The sequence below is a fragment of the Panthera uncia genome, chromosome B4 (genome assembly GCF_023721935.1).
Source record: "Panthera uncia isolate 11264 chromosome B4, Puncia_PCG_1.0, whole genome shotgun sequence".
NCBI classification, from domain to species: Eukaryota; Metazoa; Chordata; class Mammalia; order Carnivora; family Felidae; genus Panthera; species Panthera uncia.
This window is the reverse complement of record NC_064809.1, coordinates 77,238,647-77,265,303: the sequence shown is the minus strand read 5'-3', so window position 1 is coordinate 77,265,303 and position 26,657 is coordinate 77,238,647. Positions and strand designations below refer to the sequence as shown.

The following is a 26,657-nucleotide window of genomic DNA, read 5'->3' as shown; positions in this document are numbered from 1 at the left end:
CAATCCCTCATTTGAATGCCCAGCTTCTAAAGAGAAAGCACAGGATAGTGGAAAGCACTTTGAGTCTAGACAGAGAAACTGGATTCTAGTCCCAGTTCATTGTATTATTAATCTGTGAAACGGGGATAGAAGCATCAAGCCTCACTACTTCCCAGGGGTTCTGCCAGCCTCAAATAGAATAGCCTTGAAATGATTTCCAAAGGCCCTAACAATGTTACATAGACATTTTATATGTATTGCCATATAAAGATGTCAGAGATATATGGATGACTGTTATAGTCTTCCTGAGGATTTCAATGGTTTTAAAGAGTGAAAAACGAGATTACTGTTAGGTAAAAAAAGGTTGCAGAACAGCATGATTCAACACGTTGATTCAATTTTTATTAAAAGACAAAACAAAAACCAACTGGGGCACCTGACTGGTTCAATCGGTAGAACATGGGACTCTTGATCTCAAGGTCATGAGTTTAAGCCCCATGTTGGGCATAGAGTTTACTTTAAAAAAACCAAACAGCATTCGAATCTTGGTTTCAGTTCAGGTTGTGATCTCACGGTTTATGAGTTTGAGCCCCATATGGGGCTCAGCACTGACAGTGCAGAGCCTGCTTGGGATTCTCTCTCTCTCTCTCTCTGCTCCTCCCCGACTCTCTCTCTCAAAATAAACAAATAAACTTTGAAAAACAAATGGGGCCCTACCCATTTATAAAAAAAAATAAAAATGACAAACCCCAACTAATATTAAATCTGTGGATTAGACTCCAAACAGCGGTATGAAGAGTGGGATTTAGGGAGCCTCTCCCTCTCTCTCCATATATATATATATATATATATATATATATACACACACACACACACACACACACACACACACACACACACACACATATATATGTATTTGCATTTGATGATCTTACAATGAGTTCATTTAATTTATTGTAAAAACACACACACACACCTTAAAGCAAACATGAAGCATTTTTACATTAGATCTAATCCCAAGCATGACAAATTTTTGTTTTATAATTCTCTTCTGTGGTTCTGTGAGGAAGTGGTGGCAAAAAATAATAAAAGGGATGGAGAGAACCACAGGGTTGGGGTTAGGGGAACAGTGATGGGGAGTGGAACCTAGACGTAGCCAAAGGGTCATGGCCATTAGCTGGGAAAAGCTCCCCCTCTCCCTGAGCAGGGACTGAATTTCCAGGAAGAGATAGTCCTCCAGGTCTCAGAACCCAGTGCTGACCTCATGTTCCAATTCTCCTGCCTTCTTGTCCACTGGCTCCTGGTTCCTTGGGATGTTTCTGCTCTCCTCAGGATCACTTCAAAGTTCCAAATCAAATAATCATGTGTCCAGCTGGAGGGGAAGTCAGAAAATCAGGAGCCTCTTAGTGAAAGATAGTGGTGTGTATCGAGTCTGACACCAAGCTGACCTTCCCACTTGAGGAAGAGGAAATGAGTTCAAGTGGAACACACTGACACCCTACTCAGCTGCTCACATACCCCAGAGCAGAAGGCCTCTCAATTGCTTGATGCTTCCATCTGGGCCGGGACCAAGGATAAACACTTCTGGGAATCACCCAGCCACTGGGATGCGTTGGAAAGTTCTATACCCCCATTACAGCCCTATCCATTCATTCTCACACCCAAATCTGGTTCAGCTCAGCTGGATTGGAAGAGTTTTAAAATAAAACATAAAAGCAAACACCACTGTAGTGCTTACACTGTGGGCCAAGTGCCGTTCCAAGCCCTTATATACAATAATGTTTTTAATCCTCAAAGGAGCCCTATGGGGGTAGGAATGACTCTATCATCCCTATTTTACAGATGAGAAAACTAAGGCACACATTTGAACCCAGGCAGTCAGGCTCTGGCACCATCCTCTTAACCAGTTCCCTACGCTGCCCCTCAGCAGAGCATCAAAAGCAGTGTTTTGCAGGCAGTGCGCACCTGGTGAATCCATCCCTCCTTTGACTTAGATGGGCAGATACCAAAAAGTGGACCGGATGGCCAAGGCTAAACACTCCCGGTCGCTTGCCCGTCTCCCAGGACAGGGCTTGGGATGAGGGAGCCAGGCTAGAGGGGGAAAGGCAGGGGACACAGGCAGTCCATGGCATAGAGGAGGCACTGGGCAGGCAGCAAGAAGCAGTTTGGCTTTGGTTTTGCCATTCACGTGCTACGTGCTCTTCAAGTGGACTTCCCTCATGCGTAAAAAAAGTTTTTTACCAGTACCTTTGGAGAAAGCTCAACGGGGACAAAGCTAGGAACCTCATTAGTCGGTCTCCTCTTCCTCCCTATTTCCTGATCACTTAGGAATGTGAGACCTCCTCGTGCTTCCATCAGTAAAAAAAATTACTGCTATCCAAAACAACCAATCATTGACTAGGCTCTGGATTCTAGTCTCGTAGACTTCCCAAATGGGCAGCTCTTAAAAAGCCAGGTTGGGCTAGCCTGTTTCCTCTCCAGATACATACTAAGCACAGCCACGGTTAAAGCACCCACTGGTGTGTATATATGGAGGACACGAAGGCAAGTAAGCCACAACTTGTGCCTGTCCTCAAGGAGACCATACTACGGTGGAGAGGGACGGAAAGTCTACAAATACCTATCAAATATATGTAGGCCCAGCTCAACAGGGCAGAAAGAGGAAGTGGAGTTTTGCAAGAGATTCTGTCTTTGCTTCAAGATAGGGGACGGAAAAGATATGTTTTTCTGTACCTAACCTCTGTTCCCTGCAGTCTGGGTGAGGGAACTTGTTTTTTCTTCTTCTTCTTTACCTAATAGGGACCTGAGACCACCACCCATTCCTCCCCCCTCAGCCTCACCCTGCAGAAGCCCATCTATGCCGAATTCCTACAGCACCAGCTGATGTTATCTCTCTGCACAGGTCGGAACTTGCAGGTCTTGGTCCATCTTGCATCTTCCTGTCTGGAACGCAGTCTGGGACCCAGGGACATATTATCAATCCCTTTCCAAAACGGGTGGCTCCCCCATGCCCAGCTCAAGCACATTCCAGGACATAACCTTGAGCCTACCCTCCCTTCATCCCCACCTTTTTAAAAGCTGGCTCTGCTTCCTCTGAGAAGCCTGGGTTTTGGTGGGAGGAGGAAAGGCAGATACCATCAGGTGAGGCAGGGAGGGGCCCACCAAACTGGTGTTCCCACTGGTACTGTTTCCTGCCCTGATGGCTTCCTCACCCTCACTCAGGCTGGGTGGGGAAGAGTCAGGTACAGACAAGATGTCCCAGTCCCTCAGCCATTCACTGTTCTCTCCCCTTGGCATGCCCTTCACTTAGGTTGCATGCAAGGATACAGGACAGAGGACCTGGTGAGCCCCGGTGGTGCTGGACAAATGGTGCATTCTGCCAGGTAGCGTACACGGGCTGAGCTCCAAGTTGTTTCTGCAGGAAGGTCCCAGATTGTCCCAAGGGGGTGGTCATAGAAGCAACTCAAACCTCTGGAATCTTTGTTCAGTGTTGTGGGCACTCACCCCACATCCTCCAGACACGGTCTCACCCTGGATGTGGAGCAAGGGTCTTGCTGGGCAACTAGAAAGGGTACCTGTCTCCAGGGCAACACGATCTAGATCTAGAGGCCTCAAGCATTCCCCACCCATTTCTGCTACGAGGCAATGCTACGGCTCTCAGTTTAAACTGGAGACAGTCTTAGAGAGGCTAGAAATACAAATACTGTCTGCTGGCAACCCCATCTCTATCCTCAAACTCTCCAGCTGCCTACTCACCAGAAACTACTGACGTGGGTACAGGTGAGGGTAAGTGAATCTAATCAATGATCAATTAAAAGTGTTTATTTTTAAATGGAAAGGGAGTAACACAGAGGCAACTTCTGGCATCTTCCTTCCAAGCCATCACCCCCACGTGCTCTCCAGCTCAAAGCACTGGCGGGAGGGGCCCCGGGACAGGCTGAGGGCCCAGACAGCTGCGAAGTCAGTCACAGAGAGATCTGTACAATTCTAGAGAGGTGGGATTCAAGAGTCCTTCCCAGCCTCCTCGTCCTGGAGCAGGGCTAGAGCTCAGGGGCATAGGGCTCTCCGGTGGGCGAGGGCACTCGCAGCTCAGCATTGTGCCTTACCACGGTGAAGAGCCCCACCACCGCTAGCAGGGCCATCACCATGACGGCAGAGCAGATGCTGAACATGTTCCGAGTGCCCGTTTTGTGATCGCTGTCATGGAGGACTAGGAGCCCCAGGCAGGCCAGTAAGTGCAAGGGCACCCGGAACCAGTTGAGTACGCCAGCTTGCTCTGTCTCAGGGATCACCTTTCTCCGCAGGAAGCTCATGCTGGGAAAGTATAGCCCACAGGCCAATTCGATAAGTAGGAAGGCTATGAAGGACTCCACTGGATTCTCCTGGCCTGGGCTGGTGGAGAAAGTCAACATGAAAAGGGAGAAGACGACGATGAGGACAGCAAGGGAGAGTAGGTGCATGGGCTGAAGGTGGTACCTCTTGGAGGTAGCGATGCGGTACAGGGAAGAGCCAAGCAGGCTGGCTGCCATGAAACTGGAGAAGACGATGCCCAGCGGGGCCCCATGTGGGTCCAGCACAGGTGTCCAGAGGAAGACAAAGATGAAGATGACACTCTCAAACAGGGCTTGTATGGTGCCTAGCAGTAGCACGCGGCGGTCTGACAGGAGACAGCGTAGGCCTCCGGCACAAGTCCTTGAAAAGGCACGCTGCCGATCATAGTTCTCTCCCCAGTTATGAAGGGCCAAGGCCCCAGCCAGAGCCAAAAGAGGGATGGCAGCCACGAAGGGCGCTACAGGCCCCAGCCCCATCCAGCAGGCCACAGCCTCAGCTGCCACGCCTGCCACTACAGCCAGCACATGGTTCCAGAAGGCAGCTCGGGCAAAGGTAGCTGGGATCCACTCAGCAGGGAAGTCATGGCGCTCCACGTGTTCATGGATGTACCAAGCCTCAAAGGCAGAGAAGAGCAGGGCGGTGGACAGCCCACCAAGTGCTCGGCCCATCAGCAGCACAAAGTAGTCCCAAGAGAGTTTGGTTAAGCAGCATAGAGAGTAAGTGAGGGAGAAGAGGACACAAGACTTCTTGCGACCCAGCCAATCCACAAGGGAGGAGGCCACCAGTCCAAAAAGGACTGTGGAGGCAAGGCCACAGACATAGAGGATGGCAATCTGACCCTCCAGGAAGTGGTAATGCTGATACAGTTTATAGAGGTAGGGGGCCTGGAGCCAGTCAGCTGCCAGGGCCAGGAAGTAGACCTGATAGAAGTCCAGTTGAAACCGAAGGAAGGAGGGGTTGCTGCAGGCCCTTCCAGGGGGCTTAGCCTGGCATCTTGACAATTCCAATCCTAGGCAGGAGGCCAGGAGGACCACAAAGGCAAGGTAGGCAGTCACCAGCATGGCGGGCCCCCGGACGACCTAGAGAAGGAGGGGTGGGGGTGGGGTTAGAGTCACATCCATTGCCCAGGTAGCACTGTCAAGGGGCTGGGTGTCTAAGCAGAAGGCAGTTCCACCCAACCCCCCCCCTGCCAACTGCATTTCCCCACCCCTCAACTCCACTCCTCTAGAGCTCAGACCGGAGGGACCAGTTGGGTGGGTGGGAGGAGTGGCCCGCCAGAGCCGTCTCCTAGGACACGGTGGGGCAAGGAGGGGTAAGAGGAGAGGGGAGAAGACTGAGCACTCGCCCCACCCTTGCCTGGCATAGCAAAGAGGGAGTCCCTTCAATACAATAATTCCGGCCCCACGAGTTAAAGGGATGCTGCCCTCTTCTTCCACGACAGCTTCTGCATACTTCTATTACCTCCCATTCCCTCTGGAGAGCTCGTTTTAGCCCTCAAAGTCTTTCCATCTGTCCAGGGCATCCCTCCCGCCCGCGCGGTCCTCCCGATTTGCTTCAGGGTCACGCGCGTGCATCTCGGGTTCCCCCTCCTCCAGGTCTTAGGCAACCCCCTGCGCCCCCTAGCCCCCGCCCAGCGCCCCGTCGCCGCCACACCCACTCGCGCCTCGCCCAGACCCCGTCTCACCTGCTGCCCCGGTCTACGGGGACGCCCCGGACACGTCCGGCTCCAGGCCGCCCGGACGCCCTGCCCGCTCTACCTCCGGCTCCGGTTCGGGTTCCAGCAGCTTGCCCGCCTCTCAGCCTGCTTCCGGGAGCCGGGTAGGCCTCTGGCCGCCGCCATGATAGCCCCCTCACGTGACGGGGCGCGGCGCTCAAGCTCCGCCCCTGCTCCGCCTTCTGCCCCCCCAACCTCTGCTAGGATCCCAACTCTCGACGCCCGCAGTAAAGAGTAGAGGCAGTAGTAGTTGCTACTGTCGCTCCTGCCCCCTTCGCTGTTTTCCCGTGACACCCGCTTCTTCGACTCCCGGGTGACTGTGGGGCCGCCCTGAAATAAGGATCCATTTTTTCTCTCCCTCCGCAACATGGAGAATGCCCGCAGTCCCGCAGACTCGCGGGCTGGCGCTTCCTAAGAAATGTCGCTACCCCGAGCCGAGCCGGCTCCTCGGTTTCCCTCTTTCTCACGGTAGCGACCGCCAGGCCCGACGTCAGTATGGCCCAGACACCTGAGGGAGGCAGTGTGGTGTAAAGGACTTTGGACTCGGGCTTGCAGCCGGGCTAAGGCTCAAATCGCACCCCTGTCACTTATCACTGCGTGGCCTCGGGCAAGCCACATTACTTCTCAGTGTCCCAATTCCTTTGTCTGCAGTCACAGGAGAGCAGTGCACAAATTAAAAAGGCTCAAGTTCAGCCTTGGTGCTGAACGCCCACCTTCTGCCACTTACCTAAGCTGTGTTACATTGGAAAGATTATTTAACCCGTCTCCTGTCCTACTGTTATTTCCAGTGGCTTCCCATCTCATTAACTGTAAAAGTCAGAATCTTTATAATGACCTACAAAACCTTCTATCCTCTGTTCCTCTGCTACTTCTCTGATTTCATCTACAATTCTCCCTTTAGAGTCTTTCTACTCCGTCTATACTGGCTACCTCCCAGGCCTTTGCACACTGTGGCCTGCAAGGTTCTGGTTCTTCTCCCAAATACCCACATGGTTCCCTCCCTCGGCCTCTCCAGTTCTCTGTTCACATGTCACCTTATCAGGCCTTCCTGAGCCATCCTGCTTAAAATAGCAACACCACCACATCCACCACAGCAATCCACCTGCTATCCTTCCAGCCTCTATTCACCTTTGCTGCATTTTCCCCATACTTCACACCATCTGGCACACTATGTGTTTTACTGATTTACTGTCTCTTCTCCTTACAAATTTTTATCTATTTGTTCACTTGTATTCCCAGTAGTTAAAACAGTTATTGGGGAGGTGCCTGGCTGGCTCATCTGGAAGAACATGGGGTCGTGAGTTTGAGCCCCAAGTTGGGTGTAGAGATTACTATAAAAAAGAAATAAAGTGGGGCTCCTGGGTGGCTCAGCTGGTTAAGCGTCCGACTTCGGCTCACGTCATGATCTCACGGTTTGTCGGTTTGAGCCCCAGGTCGGGCTCTGTGCTGACAGCTCAGAGCCTGGAGCCTGCTTCGGATTCTGTATCTCTATCTCTCTCCCTGCCCCTCCCTCTCCTGCACGCTGTCTCTTTCTCAAAAATAAATAAACATTAAAAAAATTAAGAAAGTTAAGAAACAGTATTGGTAAGTACAAAGGATTCAGTAAATATTTGATGACTGAATAAGTTAATCCAGATAAGTTACTCTAAAAAGTATTGGCCCATATTAGCTGGTAACAGTCATCAAACAGTTATCATGTACCTAAGCTCTGTTTTAAGAATTCCTGGGCTGTCTGCTGCAGATGAATTATTTAACTGTCACAAACAACCCATGAGGTAGGTACTATTATTATCCTTGAGAGTTGGCAAGGTTAAATAATGTGCCCAGAGTCACGTGATAAGAGGTAGGGTTAGAACTGGGACCCAGATCTTTCCAATTCCACACTCATAGTTTCTGAGAAGATTAAATGAGTTCACTCACTTGCACAGGTGATTGGCAAGTGTTGGTTTCCTTTATACTAAAGTTTGGAGGGTAGTGGGAGAGTCTGGGATCATATCTTGAGAAATACTTTCTTACGATAAGGTAAACAGCAAAGATTTATATCTACAAGTTCCAAAGTGCCTTTATTCCTAACTGGCACCCTCCTACAGAGGGTGGTTCCCACAGGGAACCCAGGGCTTCCCCCATGGGCTTCCCAGGGGAAGTGGTTCCCATGCATTCATCTAGAAACACAAAGCCTCAAAAACCATGATTTCTCCAAGGTCATTCAGTGAGTGAGGGCAAAGGCAACCCAAATGCTCTCCATCCCATTCCCGGACTGAAGCTCCTTGGACTCATGTCACCCATTTCTTTTGGGGGTGGAGGTCATCCTGAATGAAGGCAGGAATGGGACAGGATGGCCTTGCATTCCTGGCCTTCTGTTTTCCAGGAGGGAGGCCAGTTTTCCCCCATTGTTGAATCGCATTTTGCTCAGAAGCACCTGGCAGAAAGAGACTTACAGCAAGATTACATTATTTTGGATTATTTTTGTTTATTGTGGGACATATTAAAAATATGTTTAGTCTTTTTTAAATGTTTTTTATTGATTTTTGAAAGAGAGAGAGAGAGAGAGAGAGTGAGGAGGGGAGGGGCAGAAAGAGAATGAGACACAGAATCTGAAGCAGGCTCCAGGCTCTGAGCTGTCAGCACAGAGCCTGATGTGGGGTTGGAACCTATGGACCGTGAGATCATGACCTGGACTGAAGTTGGTCGCTCAACTGACTGAGCCACCCAGGGGCCCCAAAGTATGTTTACTCTTTTTTTTTTTTTAAGTTTATTTATTTATTTTTGAGGGTGGGGGAAGGGGCAGAGAGAGAGGGAGAGAGAGAATCCCAAGCAGGGATCCCAATGTGGGACTTGAACCCACGAACTGTGAGATCATGATCTGAGCCAAAATCAAGAGTCTGATGCTTAACTGACTTAGCCACCCAGGCAGACACCCCCAAAATATGGGTAGTCTTTTTTTTTAACTTTTAAAAGTTTTTTTTTTTTTTTCAACGTTTTTAATTTATTTTTGGGACAGAGAGAGACAGAGCATGAACGGGGGAGGGGCAGAGAGAGAGGGAGACACAGAATCGGAAACAGGCTCCGAGCCATCAGCCCAGAGCCTGACGCGGGGCTCGAACTCACGGGCCGCGAGATCGTGACCTGGCTGAAGTCGGAAGCTTAACCGACTGCGCCACCCAGGCGCCCCTAACTTTTAAAAGTTTTTAAAATTTGGGGCGCCTGGGTGGCTCAGTTGAGTGTCCAACTTTGGCTCAGGTCATGATCTCACGGTTTGTGGGTTCAAGCCCCGCATTGGGCTCTGTGCCGACAGCTTGGAGCCTGGAGCCTGCTTTGGATTCTGTGTCTCCCTGTCTCTCTGCCCTTCCTAGGCTCTCTCTCTTTCTCTCCCTCTCTCTCAAAAATAATAAACATTAAAAAATGGTTTAAAGTTTTTAAATTTATTTTTGAGAGAGAGAGAAAGCAAGCAAGCAAGCAAGGGAGGGGCAGAGAGAGAGGGAGAGAGAATCCCAAGCAGGTTCTGTGCTGTCAACACAGAGCCTGATGTGGGGCTCAAACTCACGAACCATGAGATCATGACCTGAGGTAAAGCCAAGAATCAGATGCTTACCCAACTGAGCCAACCAACCGCCCCCAAAATATGTTTAGTCTTAAGGCTTCTCTGTCCCCTCAGAACTGTGAAAAACAGCTGGGAAAGTTCCTAAACATGGGAAATGTGCCAGCAGAAGACTGGAGGGGATAAAAGGCAGCCTGTGAATACAACATATCTCTAGAAGATGCTTCTAGCAGACTGCAGGGAGGGCTGAGGTCTGTGTATTGGGGAGGCACAGGGGAAGTCCTAGTTTTCAGGGAAGGTGGGAGGGTGGTCTGGGAATATTGAGGAACTGTGCTTACCAGAGGAGCAACATTTAAAACTTTTATTATGAAAATGTTTAAACATACACACAGGTAGAGAGCAGAGTTCTATGAACCCCTACATAGTTCATTCAATAATATAATTCTGTCACTTCGTTGCTTCTATTCCTTTAATTCCGTCCTTTTTTTTTTTTTTTTTTTAATTTTTTTTTTTCAACGTTTTTTATTTATTTTTGGGACAGAGAGAGACAGAGCACGAACGGGGGAGGGGCAGAGAGAGAGGGAGACACAGAATCGGAAACAGGCTCCAGGCTCCGAGCCATCAGCCCAGAGCCTGACGCGGGGCTCGAACTCACGGACCGCGAGATCGTGACCTGGCTGAAGTCGGACGCTTAACCGACTGCGCCACCCAGGCGCCCCTAATTCCGTCCTTTTTTATCTGCCCAAATATTTAAAAGTAAGTATGTCACTTCACTCCATACTTCAATATGCACCCCTAGGAAATAAGGCCCTTTTCTTACAAAACCCCGAAGCCATTTTATGTCTAACAAAATCAATACTGACTCCTTGGCATTCTCCAGTCCGTAAGTAAAAGGCTCCAACTGTCTGAAACTGTCTTTTTACAATTGGGTTGTCTAATCAGGAACCAAAAAAAAGTCCACATGCCCCATATAATAGTAGTTATTTTATGTCCCCTCTCAATTTCCCCCCCTAGCCATTGACTAGTTGAAGAAATTGAGCCACATTTCCTTGAAAAGTTCCCACTCTCTGGATGTGTCTTCTTACTTCCTCGTTGTGTCATTTAAATTGTTCCTCCATCCCTGATATTTCCTGTTAAATGGAGGTTGGTTCTAGAGGTTTGATTAGAATCATGTTCAGTTTTGTGATGTGTGTTTGTTCCTTTGTTTGGCAAGAGTCTTTCATGGCTGGCACTGAGTGCTTCAGATTGCATCACCCCAGGAGGTACACAGTAGAGGGGTTATATCCTTTTTAGTGATGGTAAGATTCCTCAGTGGGGTGAGGTGGTCACGGCTTGATTCCTCCATTGTAAAGTTCACCATCAACCATCATCTTTGGTTTAATCCATTCATGATTCTTGCTTTGATCAATTATTTGATCAAGGGCTGCACAATGATTTTTCTAATTCCGTATTCCTTCCACATTAGCTGGAATTCTTCTTAAGAGCTATTTGGCTACCCTGAAATATAGTTTATACAGCACAGGCAGCATAAATACCTAATTGGTTTTTTTTCCCAAAGATTTTATTTTTACATAATCTGTATACCCAACGTGGGGCTTGAGCCTGCAACCCCAAGATCAAGAGTCACACACTCCACCAACTGAGCCAGCCAAGCACCCCAATTCTTTTTCTTTTTAATTGCCAATTTTCAGAATAAGAAATTGGAAGAAGCATCATTTTTAAAAAGTTTGGGCTTGGAGCTGAGTTGAGATGGATGGCCTAGATGGTGGGGAAAGGAAGGACAATTCTGGTAGCTGTGTCCAGCTCTGCTCACTCCAGGGCATGGGGTGTGTGTGAGACAGACAGACATCAGAGGACTCAGTGTCCTGGACCTTGTGCAGTAATGAGATGGGCATGACACAGGCATGGTGTAGAGGCACCTGCAGGACCCAGGGAGAGAGAGAGAAAGCCAGGTTTGGGGGAGGCAGAAAGAGATAGGAAATGAATACACAGCTAGACCCAGAAGATTGGAAAGGAGGCAAGCACAGAAAGGGAAATAGAAATGGAAGAGACTGAGAATGAAATGCACCAGAAGCAGAACAGGATAGAAAAGCAGAGAGAGGGGAGCTTGGCTGGCTCTGTCAGTGGAGCGTGCGACTCTTGATCTCCGGGTCCTGAGTTCGAGCCCCATGTTGGGCGTAGAGCTTGCTTAGAAAAAGAGAAAGAGAAGGTGGATCGAAAGACCAAGGAAGAAAATAGAGGTGAAGACACAAACTGAGACAGGGAAGGGGGAAAGAAAAAGACATATATGTTAAATAGACTTTACATTAGATGGGGAAATAGAAGGAGGGAGAAATAGAAGGATAGAAAATGAGGAAGGCTGATGTGAAGGCAAAGTTAAGTGAAGGTAGGACCTCCCAATGACAGAAAGAAGGAAATAGAAATGGAGAGAGTGATGTAGAAAGACAGAAGGAAGGGTACACAGAAAGATAAACAGATAGAAAGGAAAGCTCAAAAGAGTCCCAGAGAAGGAGGCCGAGAAAGAGAACATTGAAACAGACTGATGTCAGAGGACTTGAGTGTGGAGGGATGCTTAGGGGCTTTTAGCTTAGGGTCCAGTCCTGAGCAGATACCTGGGGCTCTTACTTCCAGCTTCCTCTTGGTGGCTTCTCCAAACTCAGGTCCTATCCACAGGGACAGGGTATTTTGACTTAGCTATATGGATGGGATCACTGAGACCAGACTTCCCAGCTTCCCTTATCCCCATGCCAGATGAGCATGGATGTAACAGAGGGGATTATTGCTGGAAGATTGAGGTCATGACACTGCGCGAGCACTCCGAGATTTGAAAGACAAGACATCCAGGCAGAGAATGCCAGGTTCCTAGAAGCAAAGAACCATGAAGGATGTCATGATATCCAAGGGGAGGGAAGAGCCAAGAACCCTCTGTTCAGCCTTCTCCTCTGGTCTAAGAGCCACTGACCTTCTTTGCCTAACTCAAGATGAGAGGTAAGGGGTCCACAGACTTTTGAGTCAGTAAGGGATACGGGTGGAGGCCCAAGTGGCAAGAGGCAACCCCTGGACAAAGGGCCCCCTACTGCCTCTAGAGGAGGAATGTACCTTATCCATGAGAACTGCAGAGAAGATGAGTCAAGAAGGATGTCCAGCAGAGGCTGACTACAGGAAGAAAATGGCCAACTTCCTCACCTTCGGAGGCCTTGAGGGAGGCTCTGAGAAGCATGCTTTCCATTTCAGAAGTTGCAGAAGAGGAGGTTCTGGAAACAGCGGGAGCAGGCCCAGAAAATAACATCAAAGCAGATGCCCTGCTCTCAGGGACTATGGGGGATGCGCGGGGGCTCTGAGCAGTCTTCTGCCTCTACCTGTCTGGGTGAGGGGTTTAGCTGATGCCTCTCCTCACTCCAGAGCTTCTGCCTCCCCCCAGAGGAAGCAGCTGGCAGAAGTGCTCCGGGAGACCAGACTGACAACCTCTCAGCGGGGCAGCAGTCCAGCTAGACTATGAGACAGTGCCTCTGAGAGGTGCGTTGTCCCCGGAAGCAGCGGTTGCAGCGGCCAGTGGAGCCTGGAGGAGCCCCTGGGCCACAACCACAGCTGTCACTGCAGCCCAGGCAGGAGCTGGGACAGGCAGCTCGGCCTCTGGAGCAAGGGTAAATTGGGCAAGGTGAGGGGTGGCAGCAGGTCACGTGCGGACCAGCGCACAAGACACAGGAGCTGTGGGGACAAGTCAGGGGAGGACAGGCAGGGCAGGGGGGGCAGGAGCAGGTACAGGGTGGGCCAGGAAGACTGGGGCAGGAGGGACAGGTAGCTGCATGAGAAGGATAGGCAGTGCAGGAGCAGGTGGGAGGAGGACAGCTAGGGCAGGGGCAAAAACAGGCGGAGGGGGGACAGGACAGACAAGGGGCGGCAGCTGGTGCGGCGTGCCCGGAGGGTGTAGGGGGCTGTTGGTGGGTGGCCTTCTTGTTCCGAGGCCCCAAGCGTAGGCCGAGGGAGAAGTCCATTCAGCTTCAGGAGCGGCCAGGCTGGGGGTTGGGTGAAGGGAAGGGCAGGGGTGAAGTAGGAGGGACAGACTGACAGAGGCAGGGGTGGGGGCAGGATTAAACCTAAGACACTGCTGAGCCTTTGCTGATCCTGCTGGGAGCTCAGACCTCCCAAGCCAGCCCTCCCCCTCCAGGCCAGCCCAGGGATGCTCTCCTGCCACGCTCCCTTCCACCTAAAACCCTCCAGCTGCACCAGACCAGAACGTGTTCTTCAAATACGACATGCGCTCTCATGCCTCCAGTCCTTTGTTCCCACTGTTCCTTCTGCTCTGCTCAGCGTGCCCTTTTCTTTTCTCCACCTGGTGAGGTCCTCTCATCTCTGAAGTCTTCCACTTTATTCCATCAAAATGTTTTTCTCGAGCTCCAGGCACCTGACCCCTGCCTGTTTAAGGACCCCTGCCCATCACCCTTGTGCCCTGATGGCCAGAAAAGCTGCAGCCAGAGCTCCCAGACAGTCTCCAGAGGGGATTTAGGGAAGCAGCAGCAGCAGCAGCAGCAGCCCCCAGCAGAAGCTGTCTGACACCGAACCAGGGAAGTTGGCGGGAGCTGGCAGTGGAGGGAGGATGCCTGTGTTCTGGGGATTTCCACACAGGGCAATTCCCAGGTGTGGGTGTAGGGGTGCTCAGATGTCTCTGGGAGATTGACAACCAGCCTGGACAGTTATTGTTTGAGGACTTATCATATATCGGGTAGTGAATAAGGCAGCGAGGTTGCCTCTTTTATAGAGCTCCCATAAAAGTGAGGGCTCGGGCAGGGTGGGGACCAAAACCAAACAGGTAAATAAACAAAATACATGAGCTTTTTTTCAGAGCATGAGAACGACTGTGAGAAACCCAGGCTGCCCGGATCAAAAGTGGCTCCGAGAGGCCAGTCCATCAGCAGGGCCAGGTAGCCAGCCCCCAACAGTCAGGTATGCTGGCACTTAAGGCTTGGGGGGAGATAAAGTGTCAAGTCCTAGCAGACCAGGGGAGAGCTGCCTGAGACTGAATGGAACCCAGGTGGCCAGGCTGTGGAGACAAGCAAAGCTGAGGAGGGGGTAAGGAATGTGGGAGGTTGCCATCTAAAACTGGGTGGTCAGAGAAAGTGTCACTGAGAAGGGATATTTTAGCAAAAACCTGAAGGAAATGAGGGAAAGAGCTATGGAGATGTCTAGTGGAAGAACACTGGGGCAGAGGTGGGGTTAGGCAGTCACACATGACCATGGGACTGGGGGTGAGGGGCAGAGTCATAATGGCACCGGTAGAGAGCAGGGCAGGGGCCTCAACATGCAAGGCCCTGGCACTCACAGCAGGGGCTTGGATCTTGTTCCAGTAAAAGGGAAAAACGCTGAGGGTTTTAGGCAACAGAGTGTACAGTTCTTCTTGGTCCTACGCCTGCCCCTGTTTAGAATGTTCTTCTTCCTGCATAATTGGAAAACTGCACTTTGGAAAACAGTCAGGCATTATTTGATAAATTGAAATTGCCTGTACATACACTTTGACTGTTAGGTTTTTTGTTTTTGTTTTTTAATGTTTTTATTTTATTCTTTAGAGAGAGAGAGCGCGTGAGTGGGAGAGAGGCAGAGAGAGGGAGACACAGAATCCATTATTTCTTAAAAAAAATTTTTTTTTAATGTTTACTTATTTTTGACAGAGAGAGAGACAGAGCATGAGCAGGGAAGGGCAGAGAGAGGGAGACACAGAATCCGAGGCAGGCTCCAGGCTCTGAGCTGTCAGCACAGAGCCTGACGTGGGGCTCGAACTCACGGACCATGAGATCACGACCTGAGCAGAAGTCAGACGCTCAACCAGCTGAGCCACCCAGGCGTCCCAAGGGAGACACAGAATTCACAGCAGGCTCCAGGCTCCAGGATGCCAGCACAGAGCCTGACAATGCTGAGGGCTCAAACTCACAGACCGTGAGATCATAACCTGAGCCAAAGTCAGACACTCAACCGACTGAGCCACTCAGGTGCCCGTTTTTTGTATTTTTTAAGTAGGCTCCATGCCCCACATGGAGCCTAATATGGGGCTTTGAACTCATGACCAAGATCAAGCCCTGAGCTGAGATCAAGACATAAGCTGAGGGGCACCTGGGTGGCTCAGTCGGGTAAGCGTTTGACTTCAGCTCAGGTCATGATCTTATGTTCGTGTGTTCAAGCCCTGAGTTGGGCCCTGTGCTGACAGCTCAGAGCCTGGAGCCTGCTTCAGATTCTGTGTCTCCCTCTCTTTTTGCCTCTCCCCTGTTCACACCCTGTCTCTCTCTCTCTCTCTCTCTCTCAAAAATAAACATTTAAAAAATTATATATTAAAAAAAACCCTGAGCTGAGATCAAGAATCAGATGCTTTAACCAATTGAGCCACCTAAGCGTCCCCCTTTTATTTTTAATTTTTTAAATATATTTTTTAAAGTTTATTTATTTTGAGAGAGAGAGAGAGAGAGAGAGAGAGAGAGTGAAGGGGAGGGGCAGAGAGAGGAAGAGAGAAAATCCCAAGCAGGGTTCGCACTGTCAGTGCAGAGTATATAGGGCTTAAGCTCAAGAACTGTGAGATCATGACCTGAATCTAAATCAAGAGGTGAACGCTCACCTGACTGAACTACCCAAGTGCCCCATCCCCCCCCCTTTTTTTTTTAACGTTTATTTATTTTTGAGACAGAGAGAGACAGAGCATGAACGGGGAGGGGCAGAGAGAGAGGGAGACACAGAATCGGAAGCAGGCTCCAGGCTCTGAGCCATCAGCCCAGAGCCCCACGCAGGGCTCGAACTCACGGACCGGGGGGGCTCGAACTCACAGACCGCGAGATCGTGACCTGGGCTGAAGTCGGACGCTCAACCGACTGAGCCACCCAGGCGCCCCTGCCCCATCCCTTTTTAAACTAAGCTCTATGCCCGGTGTGGGGCTCGAACTCACAACCTCGAGATCAAGAGTCCCATGCTCTCCCGACTAAGCCAGCCAGGCGCCCCATAACTCTTAGTTATATAGCCTGGAAGAACTCTTGCATGTATGTACTGGGAAACATGTACAAGAATGTTCTTAGCACCATTGTTTATGGTAGGCATACTGAAAACAACTCAAACATCTACCAACAGAATAAAAACGTCAATCATAAATTGTGATATATTCATGCATACCATGAAACAATAAAAAGGCAGTTAATATGCGAAAACTTGGATGTGTCTCACAAACAGGAAGTTGAACAAAAGAGGACACGAAAGAGTAATACAGTATCATTGCATTTACATAAACCTCAAAAGCAGGCAAGATTAGGGTGCCTGGGTGGCTCAGTGGAGCATGCAACTGTTGATTTCAGCTCAGGTCATGATCCCAGGGTTGTGGGATGGAGCCCTGCACCCGGCTCTGCACTGAGTGTGGATTCTCTCTCTCCCTCTGCCTCTCTCCCCTGTTCTCTCTCTCTCTGAAAAAAATAAAATAAAACAAAAGCAACATTTATTTTACAAAAGCAGGCAAGATTAAGCAATAGTATTTAGGGGTGCATACATAGGTCTAAAACTATAAAGAAAAACCAGAAAATAGTGATCACAACAGTCAGGATGGTGGTTACTTCTTAGGGGAGGCAGGGAATTATGGGAAGAACACATGGGAGCTTCTGGAGTGCAGGAAATACTACTTCTTGACTTGCCTGGCAGTTAAATAGGTATTTGCTGTATTCCAGCTTATTCATACACTGTTCATAATATATTTATATATTCTGTATAGAAAGAGAAAATAAAGTACTGCTTTTTTCCCTCTGGTCCACACCACCTTGCTCAGATCGTTATGCTGAAGTTAGATACTGCCTAGTCTCCTATACCTGACTTTTCCAACCAGATCTCAAGGACAGCCACCTTCCTTGTATTTTTGGCATCTCTACATGCCTGGCATGAGGCAGATAATAAATGTTTGCTGAATTGGACTGAATTGAATTTCCCAAGTCTCTCATCCCATAGAGAGAGGGGAAGCTACAGAAGAGGAGGGAGCCGGCTATGGCAAAGAGCCCTCGGGACCACCAAGACCTGGGTTCCCATCTCAGCTTTGGCACTTCCTAGCTGTGTGATTTGGGCACGTTGCTGTTAACCACTCTGGTTCTCAGCTCCCTCTTCTGTGAAATGGGGCGATAACTGCTACCTCTCTGCACTGCTTTGTGGATTGAGTAAGGTACATGCGTAGCACAGCGCCTGGAACACAGTAAGTGCTCAACCAAGGATAGCTTCCCAACCCCCTGGCCCCAGCCCCACATCTTTTCTTCAAAGGAGTCTGCTGGAAGGGGCAGCCAGACTTCAAAGATGGGCCCAGAGGGTGGGACAACATCTTTGGGGGAGGCCCCTGAGGCTAAAGTGGAACTGTAGTCTGGTAGAGAGCTGGCAGACGGCGAGATCCAACTGAAGCTGAACGGATCCCAGGCAATTGGTGGGAGTTGGCAGATGAGGTAGGACACCAAGGTTCTGGGAGTTTCCATCCAGGGGAAGTCCCAGGTGTGGGTGCGGGGGTGCCAGGCTGGCCCCACCCAACACCCTTGCTCCAGGGGATGTGGACACAGGGAGGAAAGTGGGTCAGAGCAGGGCTGGAACTTAACTCCATTGGTCCCATGACCTCTTTGCCAGCTCCAGAGGCGGCAAAGCCACAAAGAAGCCTGCTCCCTGCTCCAAAGGGCCTTCGATTCCTTTTCTCAGAAAGGAAGAACATTGGCACCTAGGTGTCTGGGCTAGAGGAAGTGGAAGCCCCCCAGTGGACCGAGGAGAGATAACCCTTTAACCCCTGGACTGAGGTTCGGTACTAAACACTGCTACACCCACCCACGTGACGACTGGCAGACACCTGGAGCTCTCACCTCACACATACTCCAGGCAACCGTGGAGGCAGACATGCTCCTAGTTCCAGGGAGTGGGACAGGTCAGGGCTGGACCAGGAAGGGGGAAGGTGCATGGCAGAACAGCTCTTAGGAGAAGGCTTTTCTGTCTGGTGAGGCTCCAGCTCCAGCTCCAGCTCCAGCTAGGCAAACGTAGGAATCCCGCACTCTGGGGGACTTGCCAACAACGTGGGGCCTTGTTTTCTGTGTATAATCTGAGGCCTAAGCCTGTGGTTTCCTCTTCCCTATCTGTGCCTCTATTTCCCTTTCCGGGGGAGGAAATGAAGGAATGGCTGGAATCATTTCAAGGTGGGGTCACCAGGTGTCCCAGCGTCCCCCTTTGGCCATTATGAGGTGCTTATCACCTCTCCCTTGTACCATATAAAAATCCAGGAGGGGAACAGACATGGCGGGGGATCCTCTTCTTTCTGAGGGGAGCAGGGTGGCTGGGAAGCAGGGCCCTGATTCCACAGGGCCTTTGCACATATTCTTTTGTTGCCCTCCTTTCTCTTTACTCTTCTCCTCAGTTTTTCCCAGAAGCCTTTCCTGATCTCCTTGGCTGGAGGAAAAATCTTCCTATTATCCATTCTCATTGTATACCTTATGTGTCTGTATACTAATGATCACTTGCAATTTTGTGGATTATTTGGTTAACATCAGACTCCTCCCCCAGACTTTGAGCCTGCAGGGGCAGGAACCATACCTGGGTATTCATTCCCAGGGTCTAGTACTTGCTTGGCACACAGTGGATACTTAAAAAAGATTTGTTGAGATAATGAATAATGGATGTTCAGGGAAGAAACTCCTAGGATTGTTTAGGCTAGTCCCCAAATCCTGTGTTTCAAAATCAAGGCCTTTTTCTATATGGGGATCTAGGTGGTACCGAGGCTGGTGAGGACCTTCTACACACAAATTCATTCACTAGGAAAGCCAACAAACGGGCAAGTGGCAAAATAGCCCTGGTCATTGGGGCACCTGCGTGGCTCAGTCAGTTTTGGCTCAGGTCATGATCTCACAGTTCCTGAGTTTGAGCTCCACGTCAGGCTCTGTGTTGGACAGTGCAGAGCCTGCTTGGGATTCTCTCTCTCTTTCTCTCTCTCTCTCTCTTTCTCTGTCCCTCCCCCACTCATGTTGTCTCTGTCTCTCTTAAATAAATAAACTTAAAGAAAAAAAAGTGAAAATAGGCCTGGTCAAAGGGGTGGAATTGAGCAAGCACCTGGGGCAGGGCTGGCACCAACCTTGGCACGGAGGAGGCAGAGGGGGAGGAGGTGAGAGAGGAGAAGAGGAAAGGAAAAGAGAAGACACGTGTTGTACAAAACATGTTTTCATCACACTCTCCCTGGGTGCCCTGGGCTCCAAGCTCCCATGGCACTTTGGTGCCTTAATGATGTCCTTGGGGGCTGTAACACAGCTCTCCCACCTCCCACAGACATCTGCCAGCCACCTCCGAGAGCGGCATAGGGCATTCTCCCCAGCACCAGAGTGGGCATGGGACAATCACCTACTCAATGTCCTCCTTCTGGTGGGGAGGGGGTGAGGGTGACAATGGTGGGGGGGTGGTGCAAAATAGCACAGTCAGGGCAGGTGGGTCAGATGTCCTGTCCTCACAATCTCTCCTTTTGGTCTTTGTGATGAGGAAAGCCAAGGAAGCCTGGTATGGGCCTAGGGCCCCCAAGAAATGATTTCTCCAAGTTGCCCCGGGTGACCCAGTGGAACAATCACAAACAGAGTAAAGGCTAGAAACAGGGATGACAGAAGGGAAGGAGAAATGAGGGGAGCTCTCTCCACCAGCTTCCAGAATAGAAGGCCCTCTTTCCAAGCTTCCTCCTGGAATCCCTGGACAGAACACCGGTTCTACTGCAAGAGGGAGAGAAGAACCTGAACCCCTCACAATGTTCCACTTCCCTGATCCCCAGTCGGCCTGGCTGTTTGGTTTGACTTCCAAACAGACCCCAGTCATTGGGTCCCCGGGAGGGGCGGGGGCGGAGGCGCGGCAACCCTGAGGGGAGGGGCCAGCACTGGGCGGGGCTTCCTGGGCATCGCCCCCTGGCTGCCGTCCTCGGCTGGGGACGCAGCAGGCCACCAGAAGGGAGGAGCCACAGTTACCAAAGACGGATGGATGGACAAACACCCACCAGAGACAAAGACAGGGGCAGACAGACAGACAAACCAAAACAAAGAGAAGGGCAGAGAGGGAGAGAGTTCTAGATCTGCTCTTTCCAGTTTACCACAAGTGTTTGGTCCCCTGTTTAGCTTCCCTGTTCCCATCTGCCACTCCAGCTGCACAGTCTCAGAGCTCTAGCTCTTGGCCTGGGGACCAGTCCCTGAGCCCCCTTAAGGACTTGGCGGGGGGGGGGGGGGGTTGAGAGAGGAGATACCCAGCAGGGAGAGTGTCACGGGGGTGGTGCCTGGTTCTGTGTCAGGATGCCCAGCCAAGGGCTAGGGAGGGAGTGGTGCCCTTGCCCGGTCATGAGGACAGGAGACTCATTCACTGTAAACCAAGTACAGATGTGCTGGGACAGGGAGGGGGAATTAGGGCCACATTCACAAACCGCAGTTGGGCCTGCCCTCCTTGCACCAGCCACCAGCAGCAGGGCTGGAGGGGTTAATTCTGCAGCCTCCTGGCAGGATCCCTGCCACACAGGCGGGTGCTATCCCACCCCAGCCTGGATGCCTGGGTCCAACTCCCTGACACTTGCCCCTCCCACGCTGCTGAGAGCTGCTCCCAGGGTAACCAAGCAAAGTCAACAGCAGCCAGGCCACCTGGGGACGGGACCCTGGAGTACCTATTCCCAGCTCTTTCCACCCCTGGAGTGAAAGAGAGGTCCTTGTCTGCACCCCCATCGACGCCTTCTGTTCTCCAGAGATAGCCACAGCATGCCCCTTCTTCTGCCCTCTCTATCAGCTGACTCTGGTTAACCAAAAGTGGCCTTTCCTAAGAGGGAGGACACCTGGGCCTCAGGGTGGCAGTGAGGACAGAGCAGAGTAATTTCTGTACGGAAAATGTGATGATGTGATCAGGAGTCCGCATCCCCAATGCTGGCCACCCTGGGATTGTTGCTGGGGGAAGGTCCTTTGGGCGCATCTCTCCAGCCCCGTCCAGCCCCGTCCTGCTACCGTTTCCCTTCTGTCTTCAGTAGAATGGAAATAAACCCCTGGGTTCCCACTCTAGGGCTAACAGTCTTTGGTGGTCATGTTGAAGTCAGAGAGTGTTCCCCATCAGACACTGACACTGACTCTGGGCATGCGCGCGCGTGCACACACACACACACACACACACACACCCAGAGTCAACAACATTCGTGGCGCATCTACCAGGCAAGCAGGCGCTGGTTAAGGCAGACACACACCCTCTGCTTGGGCTTTCTCCCTCACACCCAGCCAGAGGCCCCTCCCACTCCCAGCTAAGTTTCCTCCTTCCCTGCTCGCCAGTCTCTCCCTCTCCAGATCCAAGCCCAAAGGTGGGGACAACTTTGGCAGCCAGGGACCCAGGCACCCTAAGTCCTGAGCTTACTCAAGGCAGGGTGAGATGACGAGGTCTTCCAGGCGGGGGGCCTCAGCACCGCCACCCTCCAATCGCACTAGTTAAACCAGTTTGTTCCTGGGACCAAAGGACCATCTGGGATAGGCCAGGGGAAGTAGAGACTACTTTGACCTGCAGGTGGAGGCGAAGCAAAGGGTAAAGACTGTGGCGTTTGCTCTGTCATACCCCTGCCCCATCATTCCACCCGGGGGATGGTGAGACTACAGCTCCCATCGCCTCCCTTCGGGAGGTAGCAGACACTGGCCACACTGAACCACACAGCCTGGCCAGAGAACTCAACCAGTCCCCCTAAATGGCAGGAAGAGGAAAAGTGCCAGAGAGAAAGGGTGGCATCATGGGCCCAGGACACTGACCTCGTCTGCCAGCCTTGCCCGGCCTCCTGGGGATGGAGCCACGGAAGCCCAGCAAATGGGAGGGGCAGAGACCCAGGCGTCCTGGGCTGCCCCGCCCAGTCCCCCTCCCACCCACCCCCGCCCCCCAGCCCCAGGGCACCGAGGAGGGAGCCGGGCAGGGGCAGGCGGCAGGGGAGGGAGGAGCGAGGGCGGGAGGGGGAGGAGGGAGCCGGGCTGGGAGGGAGGTGGGGGGGGGTGGGGAGGGAGAAAAAGAAAGAAAATATTTTCCGTGTCCCCGCCTGCAGAGTCAGTGTGCGGTTTGGGAGAAAATGTGTCGGATATTTTGGGGCGGTCACGTGGGCGGGCGGGCTCCGAGAGGCCCCGGGACAGTCCCAGCCTAGAGCCCGTGCCCCCCCCCCCCCCCGCCCAGAGCCCCCCATTGCCGTGAGCCCCTGACACCGCGACGCCGCATCCTCGCGACCGCCGGACGCCGGGACCTGGGGCTCAGCGGCCTCCCTTCCCCCTCCCTCCCCTCCAGGTGAGTCAGGCGGGGAAGCAGGCTCGCCGCCGCCCGCGGACGCCTGGGTCCCCGCCGAGGTGGGCTGGGGGCGGGGGCGCTGGGGAGCGACGCCGCTCAGTCCCTGCTGGGGCTGCTCGGGCGGTCCACAAGGCTGGAGGGGCTTCCTGCCCGACTTGGGGGTCAGCCCCGATGCCGGAGGGATTGGGGAAGATTTAGACAGGCTGAGGCTGGGCTGGGCTTCAGCAAAGCTGCATTTCGGTGAATAGTGGGGAGAGCACTTGGGGACGAGTCTTCAGCCAGAGGGGTTCTAGCCTACTTTTGTGCTTTGGAGTGTGAGGGAAGCCAGGGTTCCCTCCCGTGTGGAAAGACCTTGGCCAGCCCTTGGTCAGGCTTCCCCAGGGGAGTCTGAGGGGTGGCCTTCTGGTCCAAACTGGTCCAAGTTCCTCTTTCCCCAGTGGAATGGCCCAGTTTGGACATCAGAAAAGCAAGGAAAGCATCCAGAGGCAAGCGCTCCTAGCCCTCTGGGTCCAGAAATTTGCAGAGACAAGTGGATAGGGTAGGGGTCTGTGAAGGTCCCTTAAACCTTCAATTCTGTATTCCCTCTCACTTGTCCCCAGGTAGGGGGTGAGTCTTGGTTCCTTCCAGCCAAGGATGGGGGCTCCTCAGGAGTATTCAGGAGGGGAGCCCAAAGGGAACAAAGGAAGGGCAGGAAGACCTAGGAGTTGTAGTCTGGGAGCCCCATTGACATGCCTCTCTGTCTTCAGCAGTTACAGCCCAGTCCCCTCAGCCTGACCCAGTATGTAGGAGGGGATCTCTGCAGGTGGCCAGAGGGTAAGAGTATGCATGGGTGTGTGTGTGTGGGGGGGCAGGGGAGCCTGAGGAGGTGTCTGTAAGGCAAGAAGCTGAGATGACTGTGCCCCCTGAAGGGGGCAGGGCATGTCCAGGACAGCTGCAATCCCAGATCAGGTCTGAGACTCCTGCCCTTACTGTTACTCCTCAGATGCTGAGTTGGGGTTGAGGACCATAGGCAGGGTCCCATACCCTTGAAGCAAGAAAAGAGAGGAAGGAAGAGGGGGCAGGGGGCAGTGTATGCAGGGCGCCTGGAGCTTGGGTATCCCAAATGGACATACACATGCACACGTACATGCCCACGCGTGCACGCACCCATACACATGCACGCTGTAGCTTAAAGTCTGGTAGGCAGCATAGGGCACACACCCCCACCCCGGCACACCCCCACCCCTGGCTCAGAAAGCCACCTAACTGGCACCTCCAGTTCCCCCCTCTGCCCCACCCTGCCCGTGCCCTCCATTGCCCACACACATTCCACTGGCATTGCCTGCCTGCCTGCCTCCTGGGCACTGCCCCTCCCTGGGGCCAGTGGGGTGGAGGGAGGGCACCTGGGGATGAGAGGTGGAGAGCTCAAGGGTCTGGACTCCCCCAAGGGTGGCACAAGGCCAGGGAAACCCAGGCCACCGCTGCCTCCTGGGGAGCAGGCTGGGGGCCCAGGCTAGAGCAGAGGATGCCTGGGTTCTCCGCCCAGGCTGGAGATGGGGTCATGGAAAAAGGTGGTCGTGTTTATACAGAGGGGAGGGGGGCAGCGGGTGGAGAGCAGCCGACAAGAGCAGCTTTGTTCCAGGCTCTAGAGCAGGCAGGGCAGCAGGGATACGCGCCCCCCCCCCCCCCCCCGGCAGCCCCCTTCATCCATGCCCTCCCTCAACTCCACCTCAGCCCTAAGAGAAGCAGCTTTGTAAGGGCCCCTTTCCCCTAGTCAGCCCCACCTCCATCTGAGGTGGCATCTTGGGAGGAAAGAAGGATTCTCTTCCTTCCACAGGTTCCCCAAAGAACCAAGGCATCTGGGTCCCTAGTGTAGGGTTGCCTTTTACTCTCTGTTCCACTGTCTTCAATCCCTTGGTCCCTTCCTCCACCCAGGACTTAAGACCCTCCCCTTCCCTTCCCAGCCAGGGCAGATAGGAAGCAAGGCTCAGAAATGGGATGCCTCTCTGTCTCCTTCCCCTCTCCACTCTACTCTCAAGTCCCTTCTCTGAGGGAAATTAGGAGGAAGTCTGGGGGAGAGCTGGGCTGCCCTTCACTCATTACAGCCTCATTCTCTGGTAAGGACCAGGAGTCTGAGCATCCCTCTCTGGGACCCCGAAGTCCTCCCACCCCACCCTCAGGTCTCTGTTTCCCACCCGTAAGTGAGAAGCAAAGACAGTGGGTGCTGGAGACAGATCCCAGGTCCTGTCTAAGGCAGTCTGAAAAAGATGGGGGGACTTTAGTAGCTTCTCACCCTTGGCATTGGAGGGGTTAATCCACCTGGAATGTGGCCCAGCCTGTTGAGCTATGGCCCAGGGGCCTCTGGGGCCCGGACTCCTGGCTCCACCTGGGCTTAACCAGGGATGAGGACTTGAGGGAATAGAGGAAGGAAAAGGAGAAGGACCCTGGGGGCTTGGGGCTCAGACTTTCAGGGCCTAGGGAGAGACTGGGGTAAGGAGTCTGAGGGTGCTGGGGATATGGGTGATGCCCGGTGAGGAACAGGGGTAGCTTCATACATGGGGACTGAGTGAAGCGTGGTGGGATTGGAGTCTGAGTTCCTGTAACCTCCTTGATAGTTTACCCTCAGGAGTTTGAAGGCCAAAGTAGATGAGAGATAGAAAAGAAAGGAAAGGAAGAAAAGGAAGAAAAGGAAGGAAGGAAGGAAGGAAGGAAGGGAGGAAGAAAAGAAAAGAAAAGAAAAGAAAAGAAAAGAAAAAAGATCAGAGGATGGAAGGGAGAGAAAGGAAAGCAGAGGTACAAAGACTGAGATATATTGATTCTAGAAGCAAAGACTAATAAAAGGAGATACAGAAATGCTTATCACCTACCTCTCGGCCTGCCCATGCCATGGTCTCTGTGTTTCATTCTTAGTCCTTCTCTGTCCTGCATCTCAATCCATTATGGTTCTGGCTGATAGAGGAGTTACCGAGACTGGGGTGACTTTCTTTCCCCAACCCCTCACTCCCTAGAGGGTGGTTCTGGGGCTCCTGAGAAAGCCAACGTTTCCCTTATCAGAACAGCAGGAGAGAAACCACCTGCCTAGCACTAGGATTCCCATTTCCTCTCTTCCTCCTTCCTTTCTCCCTCCCTTGAGCTCGGGTTTAAAATCTCAAGGGGCAGGCTACATTGGAGGGAGGATAGGATGTAGGGAGGTCTTCCTGGAAGCAGAGGGCTCAGAGAAGACAGAGAAAAGGAGATGGAGAAGCAAAGTAAGGAGAGGACAAGGAGAGGAGCTCCCTGGCATCATACCTGGCACACAGTGGCCATCAGCATCTATGGATTTGAAGGAGAGAATGCAAGACCGGTTAGGGAGTGAGGGAGGGGTAACTGGAGACAGAGAACTGGGAGAGGAAACTGGGAGAGGAGTATTGAGGAAGACAGAGACAGAAGGAAATGCTAATTACAAGAGAGGTATTGAGGAAGAGAAGGTACAAAGAGAAATAACATGAGACACACAGCATGTAATATTTGCCCTATATCATTCAAAACACTTTACATATGTTAAATCATTTAATCCTCGCAACAGCCTTATGAAGTGGGCCCTATTATTATTCCCTGTTGACAAATGAGGAAACTAAATTCAGCAAAGAGAGATTAAGTAACACGCCCAAGGTCCGGCTAACAAGTGGTGGGGACCAACTCAGGGCACCTGGCTCCAGAGTCAGTGTTCCTACTCACCGGACTGCAACTCCTCTTCAGAGAGGTGTAGGGCCCCAAATTTACAACAGAGATGTTTGCTTTTCCCGGGGTAATAGAGAATTTGAATATATATATACACACACACACACACATATATATGTA

The 26,657-nt window shown here is 51.9% G+C and overlaps 2 protein-coding genes across 3 annotated transcripts; both read right to left on the bottom strand.

The window, feature by feature from the left end:
• Nucleotides 1-886: 886 nt before the first annotated feature.
• On the bottom strand, nucleotides 887-6,179 carry MFSD5 (major facilitator superfamily domain containing 5). 2 transcript variants are annotated; one of them, XR_007456673.1, is made up of 3 exons: nucleotides 5,996-6,179; nucleotides 2,820-5,390; nucleotides 947-1,351 (listed from the first exon to the last, which is right to left on the bottom strand). XR_007456673.1 is itself a non-coding variant. In XM_049625576.1 (2 exons), exon 2 carries the CDS (start codon nucleotides 5,370-5,372, stop codon nucleotides 4,020-4,022), a length of 1,353 nt encoding a protein of 450 aa, XP_049481533.1. In that variant the 5' UTR covers nucleotides 5,373-5,390; nucleotides 5,996-6,179; the 3' UTR covers nucleotides 887-4,019. The 2 variants fall into 2 exon arrangements, 1 of the variants encoding a protein (XP_049481533.1); XM_049625576.1 differs by having other exon boundaries at nucleotides 887-5,390.
• Nucleotides 6,180-12,704: 6,525 nt separating this feature from the next.
• LOC125920411 (sperm mitochondrial-associated cysteine-rich protein) lies at nucleotides 12,705-13,853 on the bottom strand. Its single transcript, XM_049627610.1, has one exon. It carries the CDS (start codon nucleotides 13,556-13,558, stop codon nucleotides 13,052-13,054), a length of 507 nt encoding a protein of 168 aa, XP_049483567.1. The 5' UTR covers nucleotides 13,559-13,853; the 3' UTR covers nucleotides 12,705-13,051.
• Between the last annotated feature and the right edge of the window lie 12,804 nt (nucleotides 13,854-26,657).

Bases quoted from the DNA above. Each gene is read 5' to 3' on its own strand.
- LOC125920411 (XM_049627610.1), bottom strand. From the start codon at position 13,558: ATGGACTTCTCCCTCGGCCTACGCTTGGGGCCTCGGAACAAGAAGGCC.
- MFSD5 (XM_049625576.1), bottom strand. From the start codon at position 5,372: ATGCTGGTGACTGCCTACCTTGCCTTTGTGGTCCTCCTGGCCTCCTGC.